The 24,592-nt window shown below is 43.0% G+C and overlaps 1 protein-coding gene and 1 non-coding gene across 3 annotated transcripts; both read left to right on the top strand.

The window, feature by feature from the left end:
• Positions 1 to 389: 389 nt before the first annotated feature.
• Positions 390 to 24,538, top strand: LOC102130813 (uncharacterized). Of its 2 annotated transcripts, XR_012430619.1 has the most exons (4): positions 390 to 518; positions 16,257 to 16,329; positions 17,288 to 17,471; positions 21,792 to 24,538. It is a non-coding gene; the product is annotated as an uncharacterized protein (transcript). The 2 variants fall into 2 exon arrangements; XR_012430618.1 differs by lacking the exon at positions 16,257 to 16,329.
• ZNF860 (zinc finger protein 860) lies at positions 8,441 to 12,048 on the top strand. Its single transcript, XM_074030853.1, is given in 1 exon segment — positions 8,441 to 12,048. A coding segment is annotated over 1 exon segment (1,296 nt). The 5' UTR covers positions 8,441 to 8,580; the 3' UTR covers positions 9,877 to 12,048.
• Positions 24,539 to 24,592: the final 54 nt, after the last annotated feature.

Below are 24,592 nucleotides of genomic sequence, written 5' to 3'. Positions count from 1 at the left end.
GCCCCTCCTCCCGCCGCGGCCAGGGCCCGGCCCCTCCCTCCGCACTAGTTTCCCGGGCAAGTTCGGAGCGGGTGGCCGGCTAAGCGAGCCCTCTTCGGGTTCTTCCTTCTCTTCCTTCGTGTCCCTGCGGCCTCTTAGGCCCTGGGGACACTCTAGGAGGCCGATCTGCAAGGTGGGCACGCCCTAAATCCACGCCGAGTCACCCACGCATTCCTTCTGCCACCCTCTCTTGGATCCGAAGGGGCGAAAGGGAATCTCTGCGCGTCACTCCCCACCCCCTATCCACCTCGGGACCTGGAGGGAGGGGCAGCCCCACCCACCCGGTCCACCCGGATATGGACCCGCCCGGCCTGACAGGCTCACACGCGCACTCCCTCCCTCGGTCTTCCGCACATGATCCTGCGCCAGACGCTCCTACACAGTAACCTGGAAATTGTCACCGGCGGAGCAAAATCACAGGGCAGGGAGGCCCTCCGCGTTGTCTGGCGGAGGAGGGGAGTGGCAGGTGATCCTCACAGGTAAGCTCGCCGCGCATTTTCATAAAGCAGGATTATGATAAATGCTTAACAGACACAGGACTGGGCTGGGGTGAGGCGCGCGAACTCTCAGGTTTGTGCGAGTGCCTCCTTAAATTGAGTGTCCTAGGTCACTCACTGGCCTAACCCTGATCCCCTGCCCTGAATGACACGCATAAACCTGGCAAGTCAAAACTTATCCATTGTTATCACACTGCACGTGCACCTGGTAACAGAGGCTCTGAAACCGGGAAAACTGCTCCGGAGGCAAGGGAAATTAACAGATATTTACAAACATTGAAGGATTCTCTGTGTTGGCTGTAACTTCTGCGCCCCTCTTCCTACCTGAAGATATCTTTCTACCCCACTAATAATTTTTGTGAATATAGATACCCATTACAATCTGAAGTATCAAAAATTACCTAGAAAAAATCTTTGAGGAACTCAGACTCTCTCTCTCTCTCTCTCTCTCTCTCTCTCTCTCTCTCACACACACACACACACACACACACAAAACAAAAGGTGATGATGATAGGTGATCTCCGTCCAAAGGATCTACAAACCCATCAAGCAGATAAATACTTCAACAGTTTTAAAAAATTACTAAATGGAAGACTCAGCTCTTAAAGGAACAGTTCCCCCAGCCTGACCCCTTTCTAGCTTCACATCCTTCCAGGAAGATTTCATGGGTGGTTTAGCTCTAGAGATTTTCATGGAGTTGTTTCTGGAGCCGAAGGCAAGTGGTTGTGTCCCTGAGTAAATTACAATTCCAGGCGCCTACATAGTGTTTAAAGAAAAAAAAAAAATCTGAAAAAGAGATTGCCTGGACCAACTTTGAAGCCATTCAAGCTGAATTCTAACCTATGACTTTGATCAAATTACCTTTTTTAGCCTTAGTCTTCTCACTTGCAAAATGGGACAAATGATACTGGCTGTGATAAACTAGGCAAGAATGTTCATTTGTTCAAAATATTTGCTGGCGCTTCCTATGGAAGGAGTATCCTTCCTCCACGTGGACCTCAGGCTTGGCCATGGAATTGCTCTGAGCAATGGAATGTGAACAGAAGTAATGAATGCTCCTTCCAAACATAAGCTTTAAGAGCCGTCATGTGGTTCCACCATCTTTCTCTTTTCCTTGTACGGGGAGAGCAGCATGTCCAGATAAGGACTCTCCTTAAGCTTGCGACCCGGAGTGAGAAGGTGTGGAATACAGCAGAGCCTAAGCCAGTTAGTGTTGGCCAAGTAACATGCACAAAATGTTTGTTTGAAGCCATTGAGAGTTTAGCATTATTTTTTACCACAGCATAGCTTTGTCTAAGCTAACTTACTGATCATATATGAGTGTTCATTGAGTCCTGCATTGACATATAGACTGAAGGTGGGAAAGTAGGTGCATCCTGAACTATAAAGGTCAGTCATTACGTACCAAAACAACATGCCTTTTTATTGGAGACACCTTAAGCTCCTGCTAAAAGAGGAGAAGTGTCATCATTTTATTTCATATTACCTAAGCTATGCCACCATTACTCCACCTTACGCAGCCAACCTATGACTGGATGAGCTAACACAACAAATTCTCACCTTGGACTAAAAAATTAGACCCTTGAGATAGATCAGTTCAAGGGAGGAAGGAACTAAGCTAAAAGGAATAGTAAAGGCCAGGATGGGGCAGGGCAAGCCAGCCATATGGGATCAAAAATGTCCAACTCAGTAGCAACAGGTGAGTGGAGCAGATGTGCTGAAAGTAGAGGCTGTATCATGACAGAGAGATGAAGCACATGCTGTTCCCCCTGCTGGCAACACTATTCCCTGCTCTCTTCACCTGGTTTGTGTTTCTCACCCGTGGAATTATGGACTAGAAGTCACTTCTTCCAGAAAGCTTTCCTTGACCTACCCTAGTATAGCAAATAGGGAAAAGGTACCTGCAGAATTATCCTTGGAGAGGAAAAAGTCTTTATGTTTGAAAAACAATTTGAAAAATACATAATAAATTGGCAAAAAGTATTTGAAATCCATATTGTAATGCCCAGCGGGTTCATCTTGCTTGTTACCCAGAAAAGCCAATGAAGGTTTTGCAATAGAGGAAGAATTTAACAATTGTAGGGCCAGCCAAGCTGGAGGACAGGAGTGTGTTATTACTCACATCAATCTCCGTGAAAATTCAGATCCTATTGTTTTGTTGTTGGTTTTTTTGTTTGTTTGTTTGGTTGGGTTTTGTTTTTTTTTTTGTTTTTTTTGTTTTTTTTGAGACTGGAGTCTCACTCTGTCGCCCAGACTGGAGTGTAGAGGCATGATCTCAGCTCACTGCAAGCTCCACCTCCCGGGTTCATGTCATTTTCCTGCCTCAGCCTCCTGAGTAGCTGGGACTACAGGCACCTGCCACCACATCCAGCTAATTTTTTTGTATTTTTAGTAGAGATGGGATTTCACCGTGTTTGCCAGGATGGTCTTGATCTCCTGACCTCGTGATCCGCCCACCTCGGCCTCCCAAAGTGCTGGGATTATAGGCGTGAGCCACTGCACCGGGCCCACCTAAGGTTTTCTTTTAAGGATAGTTTGGTGGACAGAGGGCTAAGGAATGGGGAATGCTGATAGGTTAGGTCAGGGATGAAATTATAGAGAGTTGAAGTTTGTCTTCTTGTACTGAGTCAGTTCCTGAGTAAGGGCCACAGGACCTGATGAGCCAGACTGGGTGGTGGCAACTGGTCCATCAGAATGCAGGGTGTGAAAAATACCTCAAACACAAATCTTAAGTTTTACAATAGTGGTGTTATCTATAGGAGTGATGGAGAGGTTAGAAATCTTGTGACCTCTGGAAAAATGGCAGGTAATCATTTAACTATGCCTTTATCTTAGCAAAGTTCAGACCTCTCTTAATCCTGTTACAAAGGTAGTTTGGTGTTCAAACAAGGAGGGAATAGTTTTGGAAAGGGAATATTACAATCCTTGCTTTAGGGTTAGACTATGAACTAAATTCCTCCCAAGTTAGCTGTGGCCTATGCCCAGGAATGAATGAGGACAGCTTACAGGTTAGAAGCAAGATGGAATCAGCTATGTCAGATTTTTTTTACTGTCATAATTTTGCAAAGGCACTTTCTGTATGATTAAAAATATTGGCTAGGCCAGGCCCAGTGGCTCACACCTGCAATCCCAGCACTTTGGGAGGCCAAGGTGGGCAGATCACTTGAGGTCAGGAGTTCAAGACCAGCCTGGCCAACATGGTAAAAATCCTGTCTCTACTAAAACTACAGAAATTACTGGGCGTGGTCACACATGCCTGTAGTCCCAGCTACTCAGGAGGCTGAGGCAGGAGAATTGCTTGATCCCAGAAGGTAGAAGTTGCAGTGAGCCAAGATCACACCATTGTACTCCAGCCTGGGCAAAAGAGCAAGACTCCATCTCAAAAAAAAATTTTTTAATAAAAAATATTGGCTAAACACAAATGCTCAATATAAGGACCATTTCCTTAATTTACCCAGATTGCATAAATCATTTAGAAAAAATTTTAGGCTGGGCGCGGTGGCTCACACCTATAATCCCAGCACTTTGGGAGGCCAAGGCGGGCGGATCACAAGGTCAGGAGATCGAGATCATCCTGGCTAACACAGTGAAACCCCATCTCTACTAAAAATAGAAAAATTAGCCGGGCGTGATCATGGGTGCCTGTAGTCCCAGTTACTCGGGAGGCTGAGTCAGGGGAATGGCGTGAACCTGGGAAGCGGAGCTTGCAGTGAGCCGAGATCATGTCACTGCACTCCAGCCTGGGCGACAGAGCCAGACTCCGTCTTAAGAAAAAGAAAGAAAGAAAAACAATTTTAAACGTAAATAGAATGACTGTAAATCTAACAGCCATGACAGACCATGTAAAGATTTTGGGAATGAAGATATGCATGATTAGAGAAATAAGATAAACACATTATACCTCTTGAAATAATGGACAGAATCAGTAGTTCCTAGTAGGGAGCTGACTACCCCATCTTCTCCACATGGGCCTGGGGGGCTGGTCTGGAGTTTCCAGTAGTTGCTTCTGAGGCTCCCTCCTCTAGCTAGAAAGCCTTGGGAGGATGTTCATGGACCAGCAAGTAAGTGAATGGACATTGACTTCATTGGCTAGATGACAGGAATGAAGCTTGTCCACAAGTAGAGAGAAAATTATCACAACCAGATCACTCTCTGATATCAACTTGGTCATATCTGTGTTAGAAACATGTGATCTGATGTGTTGTACATCCCAAATAATAACAATAACAGCTAATGTATATTGAGCACTATGTGCTACACTCTGCTTTAAGAGTTTTACACATAATGACTCATTAAATCCTCACAACAACCACATGAGGAGATCTATAGTTCTTACTCCCATTTTACAGGCAGAGGAAACTGAATTGAAGAGAGGTTCAGCAACATCCTCCAAATTCTGGTGGAGCCAGGATTTGAACTTAGGCAATTTGGTTACTGAGCCTGAGTTCTTAGCCACTGTATTATAACACTGCTTCGTAATGAATCCAGTTTCATTTCCTCTACTTAAGGAAACTGCAGAAAGCACAACTCAGTGCCTGGAATTCCGTTCCCTGTTATATTTTTATGCATTTAGGAATTGATCCTCTCATTACCACTCTGAGAGAAGCAGTACAGATGTTCGGGCCCCCAGCCCCCAGCCACGGGGCCTGAACACAGTCATACTCAATACATGTTTATTGCATGACAAATGAAGCCCAGTTTTACTGAGGAAGAAACAGAAACTCAAAGAGGAGGAGCTGATGCTGAACCAAGGCCTTCTGACTCCAAGTCCAGTGTTCTTGCTGCCTGAACTTCAGCTGTGATGTGTACATGCAGCCTTACCATCCAATGGGAAGAAGAAAATACCAGAATTAAGGTATGGACCGTCCACTATCCAGTGAATAGACAGCTCCATTAAGATTACCCTGAGAGAGCTGGTCGTGGTGGCTCACGCCTGTAATCCCAGCACTTTGGGCGGCCAAAGCGGGTGGATCACGAGGTCAGGAGATCAAGACCATCCTGGCTAACACAGTGAAACCCCTTCTCTACGAAAAATACAAAAAATTAGCTGGGCGTGGTGGCGGGCGCCTGTAGTCCCAGCTACTCGGAAGGCTGAGGCAGGATGACCTGAACCCGGGAGGTGGAGCTTACAGTGAGACAAGATCTTGCCATTGCACTTCAGCCTGGGCGACAGAGCAAGACTCTTTATCAAAAAAAAAAAGAAAATTACCCTGAGAGTTACATCCAAGGAAATCAAATAGCTACAAGGGTTATATGAAATTTTGCCATATGACTATATATATATATAAAAATATTAATATTTTTCCAAAATGGAAATAATGTCTTTTTGTTTATTTTTTTGAGACGGAGTCTCACTCTGTCGGCCAGGCTGGAGTGCAGTGGTGCGATCTCGGCTCACTGTAAGCTCCACCTCCCAGGTTCACGCCATTCTCCTGCCTCAGCCTGCTGAATAGCTGGGACTACAGGTGCCGGCCACCATGCCCGGCTAATTTTTTGTATTTTTAGTAGAGACGGGGTTTCACTGTGTTACCCAGGATGAGATCAGGTCTCCTGACCTCGTGATCTGCCCACCTGGCCTCCCAAAGTGCTGGGATTACAGGCGTGAGCCACCACGCCTGGCCTATTTTATTATTTTATTAAATAGATGCTCACTTTCAAAGATTTGCACTCAAAATTATAAAGTAAAAACTGAAGGCCAGGTGCAGTGGCTCATGCATATAATCCCAGCACTGTGGGAGGCTGAGACGGGAGGATTGCCCAGAGTTCCAGACCAGCCTGGGCAACCTGGAGAGACTCCATCTCTAAAAAAAGTTTTAAAATAAGCCAGGCACAGTGGCACATGCACCTGTAATCCCAGCTACTCAGGAGGCTGAGCCAGAAGGATTGCTTGAGCCCAGAAATTTGAGGCTGCAGTGAGCTATGATTGTGCCACTACACTCCAGCCTGGGTGACAGAGCAAGACCCTGTCAAGAGCCTGTCTCAAAAAAAAAAAAAAAATTTAAAAATTAAAAAATTATTTCTAAACCACTGCTAATAATTTATATATATATATACTTTTATATATGTATGTCCATATTTATGTGTATACACACACACACACTATATATATATACACATCTCCTTCCCTTCATCCAGACCCTCTTCTATGTAGAGACATAGTTGTATACTATTTTATTCAAAAACAGGTTCATACTATAAAACATATAATACTTTCTAATTTACCTCGTTTACTGAAGAATATAGTATAGCCAATTTCCTTTACAGCTATATCACCATTTGTAACAGTTTCAGAGTATTCCACTGTCTATATGCACCCTAATTTAATCATTCCACTGGTGATGCACACTCATATTTCAAGCTTTTACTATTGTGAGAAATGTTCTTTAAATATCCTTTTCCATTAATTATTTCCTTAGAATAAGATCCAATGACTGGGTCAGGCTGCATACACTTAAAAATGTGGCTCATGTACTGCAGAATTAACCCCCAGAAAGTCTGAATCAATGTTTACTATGCTGGTTCTGGCTAGATCTAACATGTCGGACCATTGGCTGGATGGACTAGGCTGGCCTTGTTCGGGCTGGGCTGTCTTCCTCCACAGGGTCTCTCATCCTCTAATAGGCCAGCCCAGGCTTGTTCTCATGGCATGGGGAGGGTTCCAAAGAGAGGAAGCAGGAAGGGCATCCTGAAGCCTAGTCTGGGAACTGGAATAATGTCACTTTGCCACATTTCAACTAACAGTGCTAGAAGACGGACATTTATAAGCAAAAAATTGAAAGACCTATACTTCATGCTTTATGCAAAAGTCACCTCCAAATGGATCAAAAACCAAAATGTGAAATGTAAAACCATCAGATTTTTGGGGGAAAACATAGGAAAAAAATATTTATAAACTTGGTTTAGGAAAATGGAGCAAACACATGTTGCCTTTTGTGGTAAGGGAAGGATGATTAAGAGGGCAAAACCAAGGGTTCAGAGAGGGAAGCCAAGAACCCCAGAGAAGTATTCTCAGGCCTTGAGACCTAATCAAGGAACTTGCAACATTTGCCTGACTGGCTTTCAGAATTGCCTTGGACCACTGACCGCTTTGCACCTCCTGTTTCCCCCTTTTTGAACAAGAATATCTGGACCAGTTATCCTGTGTCTGCTTTACCATCGTGTTTTGAGTGTGAAGGGGCAGATAACCCCTCTTTAGTTTCACAGATCAGAGGAACGGCACTTACGGAGCTAAACTTACTAACCTGAGGAGCCTCTCCTACCTAGACCTGACTCAGATGGTGAGATTGTGGACTTGAAGCTAGTGCAGTAATGGGATGAGACACTGGGGGCCACTGAGGAGTAGGATGAGTGTGTTCTACATGTGGGAGGAATATAAAAAAATTTGTGGCCAGAGGGCAGACTGTAGTGATTTCAAAGCTATGCCTATAGATTCTTCTTCTTTAGAGGTGAAGCTTAATTCCTCCCCTCTTGAGTGTGGGATGAATTTAATGACTCAATTCTAATGAATACAATATGGCAGAAGTCATGATATATCATATCCAAGATCAGGTTATAAAGAGGTGAGTGTTCACTCTCGCTCTCTCTCTCTTTCTCTCTCCCCCTGGCTTTCTCTCTATCATCAGTCACTCTAGGAAAGCCAGCTGCCATGACGTAAGGATACTCAGGCCATCAATGGATAGCCCAGGCAGGAGGCATGAAGGTGTGCCAGTCATTGTGTCAGTCACCTTATAAGCAGATTTCCTGACACCTGCTAATGGCCATGTGAGTGACCTTGGATGTGGGTTGTCACCAGTCAAGCCTTGAGATGACTGCAGCCATGACCCACAGCTTGACTACAACCCATGAGAGACACTGAGCCAGGAACACCCAGCTGAACTGCCTCCAGACCCCTGACCCACAGTGACTGTGAGATAATCAGTGTTTGTTGCCTTAAGCCACGAAGTTTGTGATAATTTGTTTCTCGACAACAGATAACTAATACAGACCCGGAAGCGGATCGCCTCAGTGAAGGTCACATTGCACCGCTATTGATTTCTAAAGACTCATGTTACGTGAGGAAGCAGCTCAGAAGAGGAAAGAAAAGGAGCCAGGCATGGCTCTTCCTCAGGGACACTTGACTTTTAGGGATGTGGCTATAGAATTCTCTTTGGAGGAGTGGAAATGCCTGGACCCTGTACAGAGGGCTTTATACAGGGCCGTGATGTTGGAGAACTACAGGAGCCTGCATTCTGTGGATATCTCTTCCAAATGCGTGATGAAGAAGTTCTCGTCAACAGGGCAAGGCAACACAGAAGTGTTCCACACGGGGACATTGGAAAGACATGAAAGTCATCACATTGGAGATTTTTGCTTCCAGGAAATTGGGAAAGATATTCATGACTTTGAGTTTCAGTGGCAAGAAGATGAAAGAAATAGCACAGACAGATATGATCGAAGGCATGCTGGAAACAAGCCTATTAAAGATCAGCTTGGATGAAGCTTTCGTTCACATCTTCCTGAACTCCACATATTTCAGACCAAAGGGAAAGTTGGTAATCAAGTTGAGAAGTCTATCAACGATACTTCCTCGGTTCCAACGTCCCAAAGAATTTCTTCTAGTCCCAAAATCCATATTTCTAATAACTATGAAAATAATTTCCTCCATTCGTCAGTACTCACACAAAAACAGGGAGTACACATGAGAGAAAAATGTTTCCAATATAATGAGAGTGTCAGAGCCTTTAATTGTAGCTCACTCGTAAGGAAACATCAGATAATTCATTTAGGAGGGAAACAATATAAATGTGATGTATGTGGCAAGGTCTTTAATCAGAAGTGATACCTTGCATGCCATCATAGATGTCACACTGGCAAGAAACCTTACAAGTGTAATGAATGTGGCAAGGTTTTTAATCAACAGTCAAACCTTGCAAGTCATCATCGACTTCATACTGGAGAGAAACCTTACAAATGTGAAGAATGTGACAAAATTTTTGGTCACAAATCAAATCCTAAAAGACATAAGAGAATTCATACTGGAGAGAAACTATACAAATGGAGGATTTGTGACAAGGCTTTCAGGTGTGATTCACACCTGGTACAACATACTAGAATTCACACTGGAGAGAAACCTTACAAGTGTAATGAGCGTGGCAAAGCCTTTAGTGGGCAGTCAACACTTATTCACCATCAAGCAATCCATGGTGTAGGGAAACTTTATAAATGTAATGATTGTCACAAAGTCTTCAGTAATGCTACAACCATTGCAGATCATTGGAGAATCCATAATGAAGAGAGATCTTACAAGTGTAATAAATGTGGCAAATTTTTTAGACGTTGTTCATATCTTGCAGTTCATTAGCGAACTCATACTGGAGAGAAAACTTACAAGTGTCATGAGTGTGGCAAGACCTTCACTCAGACGTCATCCCTTGTATGCCATCGCAGACTTCATATTGGAGAGAAACCTTACAAGTGTAATGAGTGTGGTAAGACCTTCCGTCACAATTCAGCCCTTGTAATTCATCAGGCAATTCATACTGGAGAGAAACCTTACAAGTGTAATGAATGTGGCAAGGTTTTTAATCAACAAGCAACCCTTGCACGTCATCATAGACTTCATACTGGAGAGAAACCTTACAAATGTGAAGAATGTGACAAAGTTTTTGGTCGCAAATCACACCTTGAAACACATAAGAGAATTCATACTGGAGAGAAATCTTACAAGTGTAATCAGTGTGGCAAAGCCTTTAGTGGGCAGTCAACACTTATTCACCATCAAGCAATCCGTGGTATAGGGAAACTTTACAAACGTAATGATTGTCACAAAGTCTTCAGTAACACTACAACCATTGCAAATAATTGGAAAATTCATAATAAAGAGAGATCTTACAAGTGTAATAAATGTGGCAAATTTGTCAGACATCATTCAAATCTTGCAGTTCATCAGCAAATTCATACTGGAGGGAAACCTTACCAGTGTAATGAGTGTGGCAAGACCTTCAGTCAGACGTCATCCCTTGTATGCCATCGTAGACTTCATACTGGAGAGAAACCTTACAAATGTGAAGAATGTGACAAAGTTTTCAGTCACAAATCACACCTGGAAACACATAAGAGGATTCATACTGGAGAGAAACCTTACAAATGTGAAGAATGTGACACAGTTTTCAGTCGCAAATCAAACCTTGAAAGACATAGGAGAATTCATTTTGGAGACAAACCATACAAATGTAAGGTTTGTGACAAGGCTTTCAGGCGTGCTTCACACCTGGCACGGCATACTAGAATTCACACTGGAGAGAAACCTTACAAGTGTAATGAGTGTGGCAAAGCCTTTAGTGGGCAGTCAACACTTATTCACCATCAAACAATCCATGGTATAGGGAAACTTTACTAATGTAACGATTGTCACAAAGTCTTCAGTAACACTGCAACCATTGCAAATCACTGGAGAATCCATAATGGAGAGAGATCTTACAAGTGTAATAAATGTGGCAAATTTTTCAGACATCGTTCAAACCTTGCAGTTCATCAGCGAACTCATACTGGAGAGAAACCTTACAAATGTGATGATTGTGGCGAGGTCTTCAGTCAAGCTTCATCTTATGCTAAACATAGGAGAATTCATACAGGAGAGAAACCTCACAAGTGTGATAATTGTGGCAAAGCCTTTACTTCACATTCACACCTCATTAGACATCAGAGAATCCATATTGGACAGAAATCTTACAAATGTCATAGCAAGGTCTTCAGTCAGAAGTCACTCCTTGCGAAACAGCAGAAAATTCATTTTTGAGATACTTATTCCAAATGCAATGAGTATAGCAAACCATCAAGCATTAATTGACATTAGAGTCAATTCAGCATTGACTTGAGTTTGAGTTGACTTGACATTGAGTTCAAGCATTAATTGCATTAAAGTGTTTATATTAAGAGGATTGGGCTGGGCAGGGTGGCTCATGCCTGTAATCCTGGCACTTTGGGAGGTCAAGACGGATAGATCACCTGAGGTCAGGAGTTTGAGACCAACCTGGCCAACAGACGTGAGCCACTTTTCCCAGCCTGTTTTTTGTTTCTTTATCAAAAACTGATAGGGATTTTTATGGGTATTGTGTTGAATCTATATCACATTGGGTTATATAATCATTTAACAATATTAATTTTTCCAATCCATCAATAGGGATTGTATCTCTATTTTATATATGTTTTTAATAATTTTGATCAATGTTTGTAGAATTTAAGGTACAAACATCGCCTTTTTACGTTTATTCCTAAGTATTTCTTACTGTAAGTTCTCTAGCAAATGGAAGTGTTTTCTCAATTTTCTTTTAAAATTGTTTAATGTATGGAAATTTAACTAATTTTTGGTGCTGATACTGTATTCTGCAAATACACTGAATGTGTTTATTAGTTCCAGTAGTATTTTGGTTGACTCTGTGATTTTCTACACAGCAGATCATGCAATCTACAAACAAATACAATTTTAGTTCTTTCTTTCTGAAAAAAACTAATACAGATGTCTATCCTGAAACTTGCCATTTTTTGATCCTTATGTTTTGGGATCCTTCTCACTACCACTGACCAACTTTTCATATCCTGAAGATATGAAGTGGTGAAAATAAGAGAATTCAAGACAGGTTAAAAAAAAATATGCCAGGCCGGGCGCGGTGGCTCACGCCTATAACCCTAGCACTTTGGGAGGCCGAGGTGGGCGGATCGTGAAGTCAAGAGATCGAGACCATCCTGGGTAACATGGTGAAACCCTGTCTCTACTAAAAATACAAAAAATTAGCCAGGCATGGTGGCGGGCGCCTGTAGTCCCAGCTATTCAGGATGCTGAGACAGGAGAATGGCGTGAACCCGGGAGGCAGAGCTTGCAGTGAGCTGAGATCGCACCACTGCACTCCAGCCTGGGAGACAGCGAGACTCCGTCTTTAAAAAAAAAAAAAAAAAAAAAAAATATGCCAGGTGCAGTGGCTCATGCCTGTAATCCCAGCACTTTGGGAGGCTGAGGTGGGTGGATCACTTGAGGTTAGGAGTTCCAGACCAGCCTGCTTAACATGGCGAAACCCCACCTCTACAAAAAATGCAAAAATTAGCCAGGCGTAGTGGCATGCACCTGTAGTCCCAGCTACTGGGGAGGCTGAGGCAGGAAAATCACTTGAACCTGGGAGGCAGAGGTTGCAGTGAGCCAAGATCACACCACTGCACTCCAGCCTAGGCAATAGAGCAAGACTCCATCTCAAAAAAAGAAAAAAAATATACATCAGTGTTGTGTAGGCAAAAAGTATTGACACATAGAAATATGGAACAGAATAAAGAATCTAGAAATAGTTTCATGTGAATATAGTCAGTTGATTTTGACAGAAGTGTAAAGGCAATTCAATGCAGCTTTTTATATTGGTTTCCTATAGCTACTGTAAAATATTACCATAAACATAGTGGTTATTATAAAACAATACAACTTGATTATTTTACAGTTCTGGCAGTCAGAAGCCCAAAAATGGGTCTTACATGGTAAAATCAAGGTATCAGTAGAGACATGTTGTTTCTGGAGGCTCTAGGGGAGAATCTCTTCCTTGCCTTTTCCAGCATCTAGAGGCTGCCTACATTCCTCAGTTCCTGGTTCTTGGCCCCTTTCAGCAAGGACATCACTCCAGTCTCTGGTTCTGTCATTACCTCTCCTTCTCTGACTCTGACCCTCCTGCATTTTTCATAAGGACCCTTGTGATTACATTGAGCACACCTGGATAATCTTTACAACCAGTGATGGAACTGAACATCTATATGCAAAAAACAAACAGACCTTGGCCAGGCATGGTGACTCATGCCTGTAATCCCAGCACTTTGGGAGGCCAAGACAGGAACATCACTTGAAGCTGGGATTTCAAGACCAGCTTGGGCTACATGGCAAGATAACACCTGCCCAGAAAAGGTTTTTAAATAAAAAATTAGCTGGGTGTGGATGGCACATGCCTGTAGTCCTAGTTACTCAAGAGGCTGAGGCTGGAGTATTGCTTGAGCACAGAAGTTCAAGGCTGCAGTGAACTGTGATCATGCCACTGCACTCCAGCCCAGGCAGTAGAGCAAGACCCTGTCTCTAAAAAATAAACAAATATTGAAAATATTTTAAAAGATATGGGTAAGGAAATGAAAGGCAAACCAAAGACTGGGGAAAATATTTGCAAATCATATGTTTGACAAAGAACTTGTTTCCCGCATATTCAAAGAACTCTCAAAATGCAGAAGGAAGAAAACCTTATTTTTTTAATCACAAAAAATGTGAGCATTCACTTCATCAAATAAGATATACAGATGTCCGAAAAAGCACATCAAGAGATGTTCAACATTACTAGTCATTAGGGAAATACAAGTGAAACTACAATGAAATACTACTACATACCTATTAACAAGACTACTTACGCGCGCACACACACACACCCCCCAAAACTGAGGATACCAAGTGCTGATGAGGACGTGGAGTAACTGGAACTCTTACACATTGCTGGTGAGAGTGCAAAATAATACAGTCACTTTGGAAAGCAGTTTGACAGTTTGTTTTAAAGTTAAACATACACTTAACAATATGATCTAGTTACCCCACTTCTAGATATTTATACAAATATAATGAAAACATATGTTTGTACAAAAAAAACCTGTATGTGAATGTTTATTGATGCCTTATTCATAATCATCAAAACCTAGAAGCAACCCAAAGATCCCTCAACTGGGGAATGAATTAAAAATGTAAACAAACTATGGTACATTTATACAATAAATGAATACTCAGCAATAAATGAGAGTAAACTATTGTTACATGAAACATTGCAAGTGAATCTCACATGCATTATGTTCAGTGAAAGAAGCCAGACTCAACCACACATTATATGATTTCCTTGATAATGACATTCTGGGAAAGGCAAAACTATAGGAACAGAAACGAGATTAGTAATTGCCAAGAGTTAAGAGTGGAGCAAGTGTTTGACTACAAAGAGGTAGCTAGACAGAAATTTTTTTGAAGGTGGGTGGAGTGATGGAACTATCCTATAACTTACTTATGGCAGTGGTTACAAGACCTCCAGGCACTCATCGAAACTCATAGACTGTCCACCAAAAAATAGTGAAATTTATTAAATGTAAACTTCTAAAACAAATGTTTAAAAAAGAAGAAAAAGGTATATGAGGTCAAATGTCCTGTATGCCTTCATGTTAGAGAATGAGTTCCCTATGTCAGGGATCGGAAGGAAGGAAAGAAGGAAGGAAGGAAGGAAGGAAGGAAGGAAGGAAGGAAGGAAGGAGGGAATGAGGGAAGGAGGGAAGGAAGGAGGGAGGGAGGGAGGGAGGGAGGGAGGGAGGGACGGACTGCCAGCCCACCTGCATGCCTGCTGAGAATTTTCAGTGATAGTTCTAAGAGCTTTTGGGTAGGTGTGCAGATGTCTTTTCTATACACCTTCTTCAAGTGACAGTAGTATGAGCATTTGATTAAACGAGACACCAAATCAGAAAATTCTTTATAAATTCAAAGTGTACTACAAACACCAGATATGTTACTGCTGAAGGAAGAAACAATCTAGATATTCATGTGTTTTAAGATTGAGGCTCCTGAAAGGCCATAAAACAAGTACCCCAGGTTTTTAAAGAGCCGCAGGAAGTCCCTGTCCAGAGATGAAGTGACATGTGGTTAGTGTGATCAATGCAGTGCAAAGCCACCGTTAATGACCATCCATGACATCTCCCCTTCCTGATTTGCCATCTGACAAAATGCCCCGTGGAGGGCTGGAAATGGAGGATTAATCTAATCTCAGCATTTTTCTGAGAAGGAAAATGAAACTCAGAAAAAGGAGACTCCCAAGGTCACACTATGAGCTGGAGGTAGAATTGGGGCTGCCAGTTTCAAGGCAGAATGTTCTTGACTGGATGCCATTTCAATGGCGGTTTTAAGTGGTTTGCAAAATACTAGTCCTTCTGACTTCCCCGCAGGTAAACCCAAATAACCAGATTGGAAGATTACCAAAGTGGACAAAATATTCTAAAGACATAAAAGGGGGAAAAAAACAATTCAATGTTCCTGTAAAGAGAAACTTCTGTCCAAAGAAATATTTTAAATTTGAGAATTGTAACATACTTTTTGTTACAATCTGCCAGAGGACTTGATTTCTCTGAACTCTCCAATGCAAGGGAACAATGATGTGATTGAGGGTGTTTCACTTTAGTGTTTCTCAACCTCTAAATATGAGCCATTCTCTGCATCTAAATATGAGCCAACCTATGTGGGATCTGAAGTTGTTTTAAATATAAATTGCCAGGGGGAGAAGTGGACCTTAAGGCTTTTATCTGCAGATTTAAGAATTGACTTTCCCCAAGTTTAAAAAGAGAAAAGACCACTTATAGAAAATCTCTAATACATCTCTGTACTCCCAGTCCTGGAAAAGAGAATTTCAGAAAGAAGCTGTTGCCAGGTGTTGATATTTCTTTTTGGATCAAACCTAATATTCAAGTCAATTTTTATAGGTTGAAATTATTGAAGAAAGAAAGCAAAAGACCAAAAAGCAGCAAAAAGATCCCCCTTTCAACTCCAGAGAATGCAGAACTTAAAAAAATAAAATTAAAAAAAAAAAAAAAACTTGACGGGTTATCTTTGGACAGGTAGAAAGTTCAGTTTTGTGAGCACTCCATTCAATATGGTATGTGGTTGTGAATCTTGGAGAACTAAAGCCAAGCTTCTACCCTTCTTCCCAGAAGGCTCCCCACTCACAATAGGAGAGAAGTCAGAGGAAAGGAAATTATCATGGAGATTCATCTTGATGCAAAGGTGGGAGCCTTTATTTATAGATACCGCATGTTTCTTGCAGCTGAATGGCTTGCTTTCTGACAAGACACATTTGAGATCATCATATGCTCAAATTTACTAGCAGACATTATACAGTAAATTATGTCTGACTTTAAAATCATGCCTGATTTATGTGCACAGCAGAGCCCTGTAAGTATGACTATTACAATGTCAATAGGCAGTGTTTAAGTCCTAATAGTCTCCCTATGAGCATTTACGAACATCATTTTTTTTTTTCAAGATGGAGTATCGCTCTGTCGCCAGACTGGAGTGCAGTGGTGCGAAATCTTGGCTCACTGCAACCTCCGCTTTCTGGGTTCAGGGGATTCTTGTGCCTTAGCCTCCCGAGTAACTGGGATTACAAGCACAAGTCACGACACCCAGCTAATTTTTGTATTTTTAGTAGAGACAGGGTTTCACCATGTTGGCCAGGATGGTCTCTGTCTCCTGACCTCGTGATCCGCCCGCTTTGGTCTCCCAAAGTGCTGGGATTACAGGCGTGAGCCACCGCTCCAGGCCAAACATCATTCATTGTTAAAGAGATAAAGAGAGTTAGTGAATTAGCAAATGACAGGCAGAAGAAGGATTTTTGTTTTGTTGTGTTTTTACTTTCCATATCAAATAGTCTGCTTACCACAAATTTCATCGAGCAAACATCTGGAGATGGAAGATGGAACAGCTGTAAGTTAGTGCCTCTTCCTTGTCATGGGACAACTTGCCTCTCTGAGCCTCAGTGTTTTTGTTTTGTTTTGTTTTGTTTTTGAGACAGGGTCTCACTCTGTTGCCCAGGCAGGAGTGGGAGTGCATTGGCACAATCCCAACTCACGGCAGTCTCAACGTCCTGGGCTCAAGCAGTCCTCCCACCTTAGCCTCCCGAGTAGCTGGGACTATACAGGTATGCACCACCATGCCCAGCTAATTTTGTTTTATTTTTTTGTAGAGACTGGGTCCCACTCTGTTGCCCAGGCTGGTCTCAGACTCCTGAGCTCAGGCATTCCTCTCACTTCGGCCTCCTGAAGTGCCACAGGTGTGAGCAGCCATGCCCAGCTATGGCCTCGGTGTCTTCATCTGAAAAAGAAGATGGCGACACCCACTTTGTGGTGCTGTTGTCAGGCTCTAATAAGGTATCTTGAGTTGTATTACTTAGTAAATGGTAAAGTACTATGAAGTGTGAGGGAGTGTTTGGGGTTTTTTTTTCCTTGTAGCATTTTTTTTTTTTTGCCCCCGATGAAAGGGAAGAAATGAGGAATGGCTTCAGCATCAAAGTATACTCCCCGTCAGCGTATCTCACCACTGGCGACTCACCCTTTGAATGAAAACCACTCACAAAATATTCCACGTGAGTGCTGAGTCTGTTGATTTCTTGCTAGTAAGGGAGAATTGTCAGTCAGAATTTGAGCAGATGGTTGTCCCCCAGCATCAGGCTTATTTACAATTTAGAAAGGGAACTTCACAACTATTCTATATTAACTTGGGATTGCAGTGATGGAGATACTTCATTCTGTCACTAGCAAACCCCATAATCAAATTCCAGTATCCTTATCTGTCCCTTTCATTGGATCTTTTTCAAGCAATTTGATGGTTACATACCAAATATGGTCCTCTAGTCATTTTAATTCCCCACTTTATAGCTGTTGTTGCCAATTGGCTACCCATCAATTCTGCTCATACTGAGAACTCTGCCCTTTCCCTATCTAGCTGTAATCTCCTATTTCTGCATTTTCCTTGTAGACCCACGTCTATTGGTTTTTCTGTCCCTACTGAGTTTTTCCCCCTTTGGCTATGGTAGATCTGCACCATTAATGGAGAGTATCCAACTAAGACAGTTCTTTTTCAGATATCTTGGATAAATACAATTTATCCACTCATGGGCTCAGAGCAATCATTCACACTTTAGTATAAATGGATATTTAAAATCTATTTAGCTATTTTGCATTCATAAGAACACACAAGATTGAAGATGTGTAAAAGAGAAAAAAGGAGGGACATAATTTACAAGTTTATATCAGCCAGACAGTAATAATCCCCTGAAGAGAGCCTAACTTTTAGTTTTCACTTGGTCCCTCTCTGCTGTTAGCTTGATCAGCTATCTCCCCTCTGCTCTTTGGAGGGCATCACTGTAACTCCAGGGACAGTTTGCACAAGGGCTGCAGTGGCAATCTCAGGTGTGGCATGTGGCAAAGGTATCAGTCTTTCCTGTCTTGCCAGTCATTCCCCCAGCCTGATTCCCCTATGTCAGTGATGATAACATGGCCCAGATTGTTTTCTTTCTTTTCAATAAATGTGATTATTTATGTTTTGGGAGACTTTTCAGATAAAAATATCAAAATCTTTTTTTTTTTTTTTTTTTTGACACAAGGTCTCACTCTGTTACCCAGGCTGGAGTACAATGGCACAGTCTCAGCTCACCACAACCTCTGACTCCTGGGTTCAAGTGATTCTCCTGCCTCAGCCTCTTGAGCAGCTGGAATTACAGGCATGCGCCACCACTCCCAGCTAATTTTGTAGTTTTAGTAGAGACAGGGTTTCTCCATGTTTTTTTAGGCTAGTCTCAAACTCCCTACCTCAGGTGATCCACCTGCCTTGGCCTCCCAGAGTGCTGGGATTACAGGCATGAGCCACCACACCCGGCCTCAAAATCATTTTTAAAAATTCTTTGCCATTCATAAGTTTTGCTTTGGGGTTCAGAAAATATGGCTGCCTCTGCTTTGCCCAGATGTCAGGGATCACCTTTTCCAAGGCATGCCCACAGCCTGGGGAAGTGAGACCTAGGGAGCATCCTGCTTTGTGCTGAAACTCTCTAAACTCTCAGTCAAAGTCATTTTACTGCTGTCACAAAACCGGGCCTGAAAACGAAACTTAAAAAGGTCATTTGACTCCCTCGCCTTAGGTCAGGGCCAAAATGTTCATAAGAGCCTCTTCTAAAACGAATCCCCTTTCACTTTATCTAGTGGTGCGGCCTCAGCTATAACAGGGAGACGATCTTTGCCACAAAGATAACCAGTCTGAGTCTCATGGTCCAGTGGTTATCTTTGTATGTTTCTAAGTCAGCCTTCATTTCCTCTTTCTTAGTCATACCAGCTTATTCTATTTGAGGCTGTCTTCCTCTACGTGCTAAATGAACGTTCATTTTCCTGGGTTTTATACAAGTATAAAGCCCTGCTCTCTCCACATAATTTCACTGTGGCATGGTCATGCTGACATGACAGAATGACATGAAGCCTGTAATCCCAGCACTTTGGGAGGCCGAGACAGGCAGATCACAGGGTCAGGAGATCGAGACCAGCCTGGCTAATACGGTGAAACCCCGTCTCTACTAAAAAATACAAAAAACTAGCCGGGTGAGGTGGCGGGCGCCTGTAGTCCCAGCTACTCAGGAGGCTGAGGCAGGAGAATGGCGTAGATCCGGGAGGCGGAGCTTGCAGTGAGCTGAGATGCGGCCACTGCACTCCAGCCTGGGCGACAGAGCGAGACTCCGTCTCAAAAGAAAAAAAAAAAAAAAAAAAACAAGACAGAATGACATGACAGAGTTAGCACTCTAGATAAAAGAGAAAACTAAGATCAGAGTCATGTTCGGCTCATAATATGGGCTAAAGACCAAAGGTCCATTCCAGTTAGTGTTTAGGATCAGACTGCCTCCAGTTGGTTCTGCTACTTCATAGCTATATGACCTCTCTGGGCCTCAGTCTCCTTCACTGTCACATGACGATCACCTCACCACACCAGTGGGCTTCCGTGAGGGCGAAATGAGATCGTAAGGAGGCCAGCACGCTGACTCCCATATAATCAATGCATGTGTTTGAACCCATCATTTATCTAACACACTCTAAAAGCATTTCTGTAACATCTGTGCAAACTCGCGGGGCTGTCCTCGGCACGGTTTGTCAACCCCTCCTCTGGATGGTTGTTCCTCCCTTTACCATCGTTGACTCCTGCACTGCGATGGGATCTGGCCAGCTCTAGGTAGGTTACACTTCAATTTCCAAGCCAATTTTGAGAGGGAATAGAAAAAATACTCTGTCTTCTCTGCTCAGCACTCTCCGCTTCTTCCTGAAACTGTGGTTCACATGGGAAGTACCTTTCTCTTCCATGGCCACAGCTGAATACTCCAAAACGTGCAGCTTTCCAAACCAGAACCCTTAGAGACATTCCTGGAAATCTTTGGAAATGGAATGAAGAGAAGACTGTTCTTAACCTGCGGTAACAGCCTTGGGGAAGGGGACTTGGAGCCGTTAGCAGTCATGTTCCTGGCTGTGTGGACAAGGTCAATGTGCTAGGACAGAGAATCAAACTAATAAACAGGCAGAGTTGAGAGATGAGTGAAGGCATCTGGGGGTGCTCTTGTCTGTCCACTCTTCCCGAAGCCTGGCTGATCAACCTGTGCTTTATGACATAAGCTCCCTCATTGTTTCAGGTGGGGTTTTGTGCTTGCAACCAAGCAGCGATGCCTAAGATGAGGGGCAAACATTCATTCAACCTGGATGCGTCCCAAGAGAACTTCCCAGTCTCCAACCCTTCCCTGGCCTACTCTGTAAGGCTGGGCTCTATTTTAACCCCTACACTCTTGCTGATCTGTTGGTGTATTCTGTCTGGCATCTCAGTCTATCAATAAAATAATAATCATAGGTGTGACTTGAGGGTCTCTAGTACAATAAGCGTTTTACATCTATTATTAATCTTCATTGTGCTAAGTTAAAATTTCAAAAGGTAAAATCATGACTCTCGTGCAAATGTGAAATGAACCCATGCTATGGGTTTTATTCAACTCATTAATTAATAGGGAATCCAGTTAGATGTAAAAACTGGTGCACATAAGAATTTGAATTACAGAGATTTATATTCTTGACCAGAGAAAATTAATTGGCATTGCTATGAGCAGGAATTGTTACCATCAATTTTCTATAACTTAATTTCTACTGTTAGTTGTATTTTTTAAAAGGCTAGTCACTGCTTCTCAGCCTTTTGGCTGATATCAAGTGTAAAAAAAAAAAAGCCTAGCCAATGGCAAGTCAGTGAAATGTGCACACCCCTGTGGAATCAGATATCCCCAGAGGGTCCCCAGGACAATGGCCCCACTCAATTGAAATAACACCCAGTAATCTCTTTTATCCAATCCCGACTTTTGGACAATTTTTTTCTGACAATTATAGCAACCCTGCAGAAGAAAGATTATTATGCTCATAAAATATCATCTTCATTTTGAGATGAGGACACTGAGGCTCACAGAAGTAAGACATTCATTTTGCTCACATGATTAATAAATGGCAGGTTAGGGTTCAAACCCAGCTCTGACTCCAGATTCCCAGTTTAAACTGCCCAAGTTGGCTAGGTCCTAGGTGCACTTCCTGGCTCATACAAGTCCATCTAGGGGGAAACATTACTCACTCATTCATTTACTCACCCATTTAATGGAAATTGCTTCTCTCTTTTATCCTGCGTTTTAGGTGCTATGATGAATTGCTGTCCTCACTCAACCAACCCAGGACCACCAGGAACAAAGCCTACTCTGACAAAGCCTACAAAGTGATGTTCATTGACACATTGCAAAGACCACACACCAGCAGAACCATAGGGTATCTCCCCAAACAAAGGAAAAGAAAAGAATTACAGTATGGGGCATGGGGAAGAGTGGAATTTAAGCAAAATGTATTTTGACAGACTCAAAGCAAGATACGTCTAAATGTAAAGGTATCATCCTAAGTTCTGGACTATGAAGCAGTTTGCTGGGAACAAATGGAACAAATGGAACACTATGAAGTGTTTGCTGGGAAGCAATAAGACTATTATCCATAGCTGTGGGCTACTGTGTCCAGAAACCCCTCCTCCAAAGCTCTCTCCCTAGGGTTTAAATCAAGGCTGCTTCTCTCTCAGTGACTTAGATCCTCCAGGCAAGGGTGAGATATTTCACTCTAACATCATTTCAAACAGCGATGTTTCTGATAGTCTAGGATTCTAGAGAAGAAAGTTTTCTCAGTGAGTCAGAAGACACTACTCACTCCAAGAAGGGGGTTTTTGTGACCCTTTACCACTACAGCATGCCCCTTGCGAGAAATATTATTTATTGTTCACTTTGAATCTGGTTTTCTCTTTTATTCCAGCCTGATGAATGGCCAAGGAAGATTTTAATAGTCCAGGCTAATTTTTACTTTCTCTCGTCTCAATGGGGGTGACAGACAATCAGGTCATTACAACACAGTGGGAGAAGCAGCTATGATGAGGGTTTAATTTAGACTTCATTTAGGTCAGGGAAGACTGTCTGCAGGAGGCAGACCTCCCAGCTGGGAAAAGCAGAAGCTGCCCCAACGAAAGTGGGAAGGGGTGTTACAGCACAGTCAGGACTTGGGCAGAGGCACAAGAGTGGGGCACAGGGTGGTAAATTGGAGGAATCACAAGTGTCATTGAAGACGAATCGACAGAATGTCTAGAATGCTGGGGAGGACTGCATAAGACAGTTAATCAAAACTTACACCAAACTCTTCTCTGGCTAAGGTTAGAAAGCACTGGTCACCAGGAGTGTGTGTTCTCTGTTCAGGGGAGAGTCATTAGGATGGTCTTCCTATGCACATACACGTGAAAGGCAAGTAGCCCCCAGAGGGGAAGTGCTAAGGGGGAGTTCCCCTGAGGTTTCCTAAGGCACCTGGTTTGCAAAGCTGATCCCTGTATGGAAAGTAGAGCCATTTGTAGACTTGCCCTGAACCATCCCATCCTGTTTCCTGAGAACATTTAGGGAATCAGGCTGGCCTTTAACCAATGCTGAGTTTCAGGAAAGGACGAGAACAACCAAGAAATAAAACTGCCCGGAAGACACAGGGTGTTCCTGAGAACTGGACATACCAGTGGGTGGTATCATTCAAGGTCCTGGGAGGGAACAGACTGCACAGTGAAACAGGACAGTCCTCTTTCTTGTCTCTTCACTGGCCAAAACCGATCAGGAACAGAGGGCAAGTAGGGCAAGGATTGAATTGGTTCAGGTGGACCTGGGCATCGGCGGTCATGTAGCTCTGCAGAGCACCGCGGTGTGTGGTCAGCACTGAGGGGGCCTCTCTTCCCTGGCCAAACCCAGTCAAGAACAGAGGGCAAGGAGGGCTGCCAAGGCTGTCCCTGGAGGTCAGCCTCCAGGACAGGGAGCAAGGTGGAAAAGGGAGAACAGTGGATTTGGAGGGACAAAGTAGGAAGTTCTAGAACAGGGGCTCATGCTAAGGCCTCTTTCTGACTTGTTCACCCTGGCACAGAGGTCTTTCTCTGCAAAACAACAGGTGGATTTGGGAAAGTGAGACAAAAGGGGTTGTCACTTACAGCACAGCAGGGAACAGCAGACCCTAGCACTGTGGACCTGGTGTCCTCAACAAACTGCCACCTTTGGAGACAGGTGCTAGAAAGCATTTAAAATTACTTACTAGTTTTAACTTACATTATTTAAAATGATTTCTTATTGAATTTAAAAAATTAATGAGTGTCCACGTCGGCACCCTTTGTTAGAGAAGCAGATCATGTTAGAGGGGCGACAGCCAAGTCTGGAGCCCGAAGCAAGTCTGGAAGGACACGAGTGTCAGGTGGAGACTTTATCCTGAGGGCAGTGTGGACCTGGAGGGCCTCCAGCAGGGAGTAGCATGTGGTACTGGCTGCTTTTGCTAGATTATTGCTGTGATAGGCAAACCCCTGCCCCTTCCCTTACATTACCAGGAAGGATTGCATATTAATTCTGCTGTCACCTGACTCCCTTGCCCAGATGGGGAAGACAACTGTTAAGCACTAGGGATGAAAAGGAGAAGACAAGAAAGGGGAGTCAGAAAACAGGGACAAAAAACAGTATGTGCTTTTCAAGTTTGAGCCTTCAAGATATCGGTTGGAGAACTAGAAAATCTTGTTTCCAGGCATCACATTCTTCTGCATTTTTCTAAGCTTTGGAGGAATGTATAAACTGGTTTCCAAAAATGTCCTGCGTTTTCTTTCAACAAAACTATTGAACACCTGCTATGTGTCAGGTCTCAAGAGAACAACAGACAAGAAAACGTGGGCTGCCCGAGAGCCCCTGACAGCCTTGCAGAGCGACAGATACATGCGCAGTTATTTGCAAGTGTATGGCTGAGCCTCTAAAACAATGCAGGCCATGTTTTAGACCAAAGAAAAGGATAGCTAGAATTATTATAGGTGCATAAAATTGAGTAAATTATAGTCCTTGTTTCATGGTGCTTATCGTCATCAGCCTGTTTTATTTTTTACAATTCAATTCCCACTTATGTTT

The sequence above is a fragment of the Macaca fascicularis genome, chromosome 2 (assembly GCF_037993035.2).
Source record: "Macaca fascicularis isolate 582-1 chromosome 2, T2T-MFA8v1.1".
NCBI lineage: Eukaryota > Metazoa > Chordata > Mammalia > Primates > Cercopithecidae > Macaca > Macaca fascicularis.
Note: the sequence above shows the minus strand (reverse complement) of the source record. Positions and strands in the feature narration are given on the sequence as shown.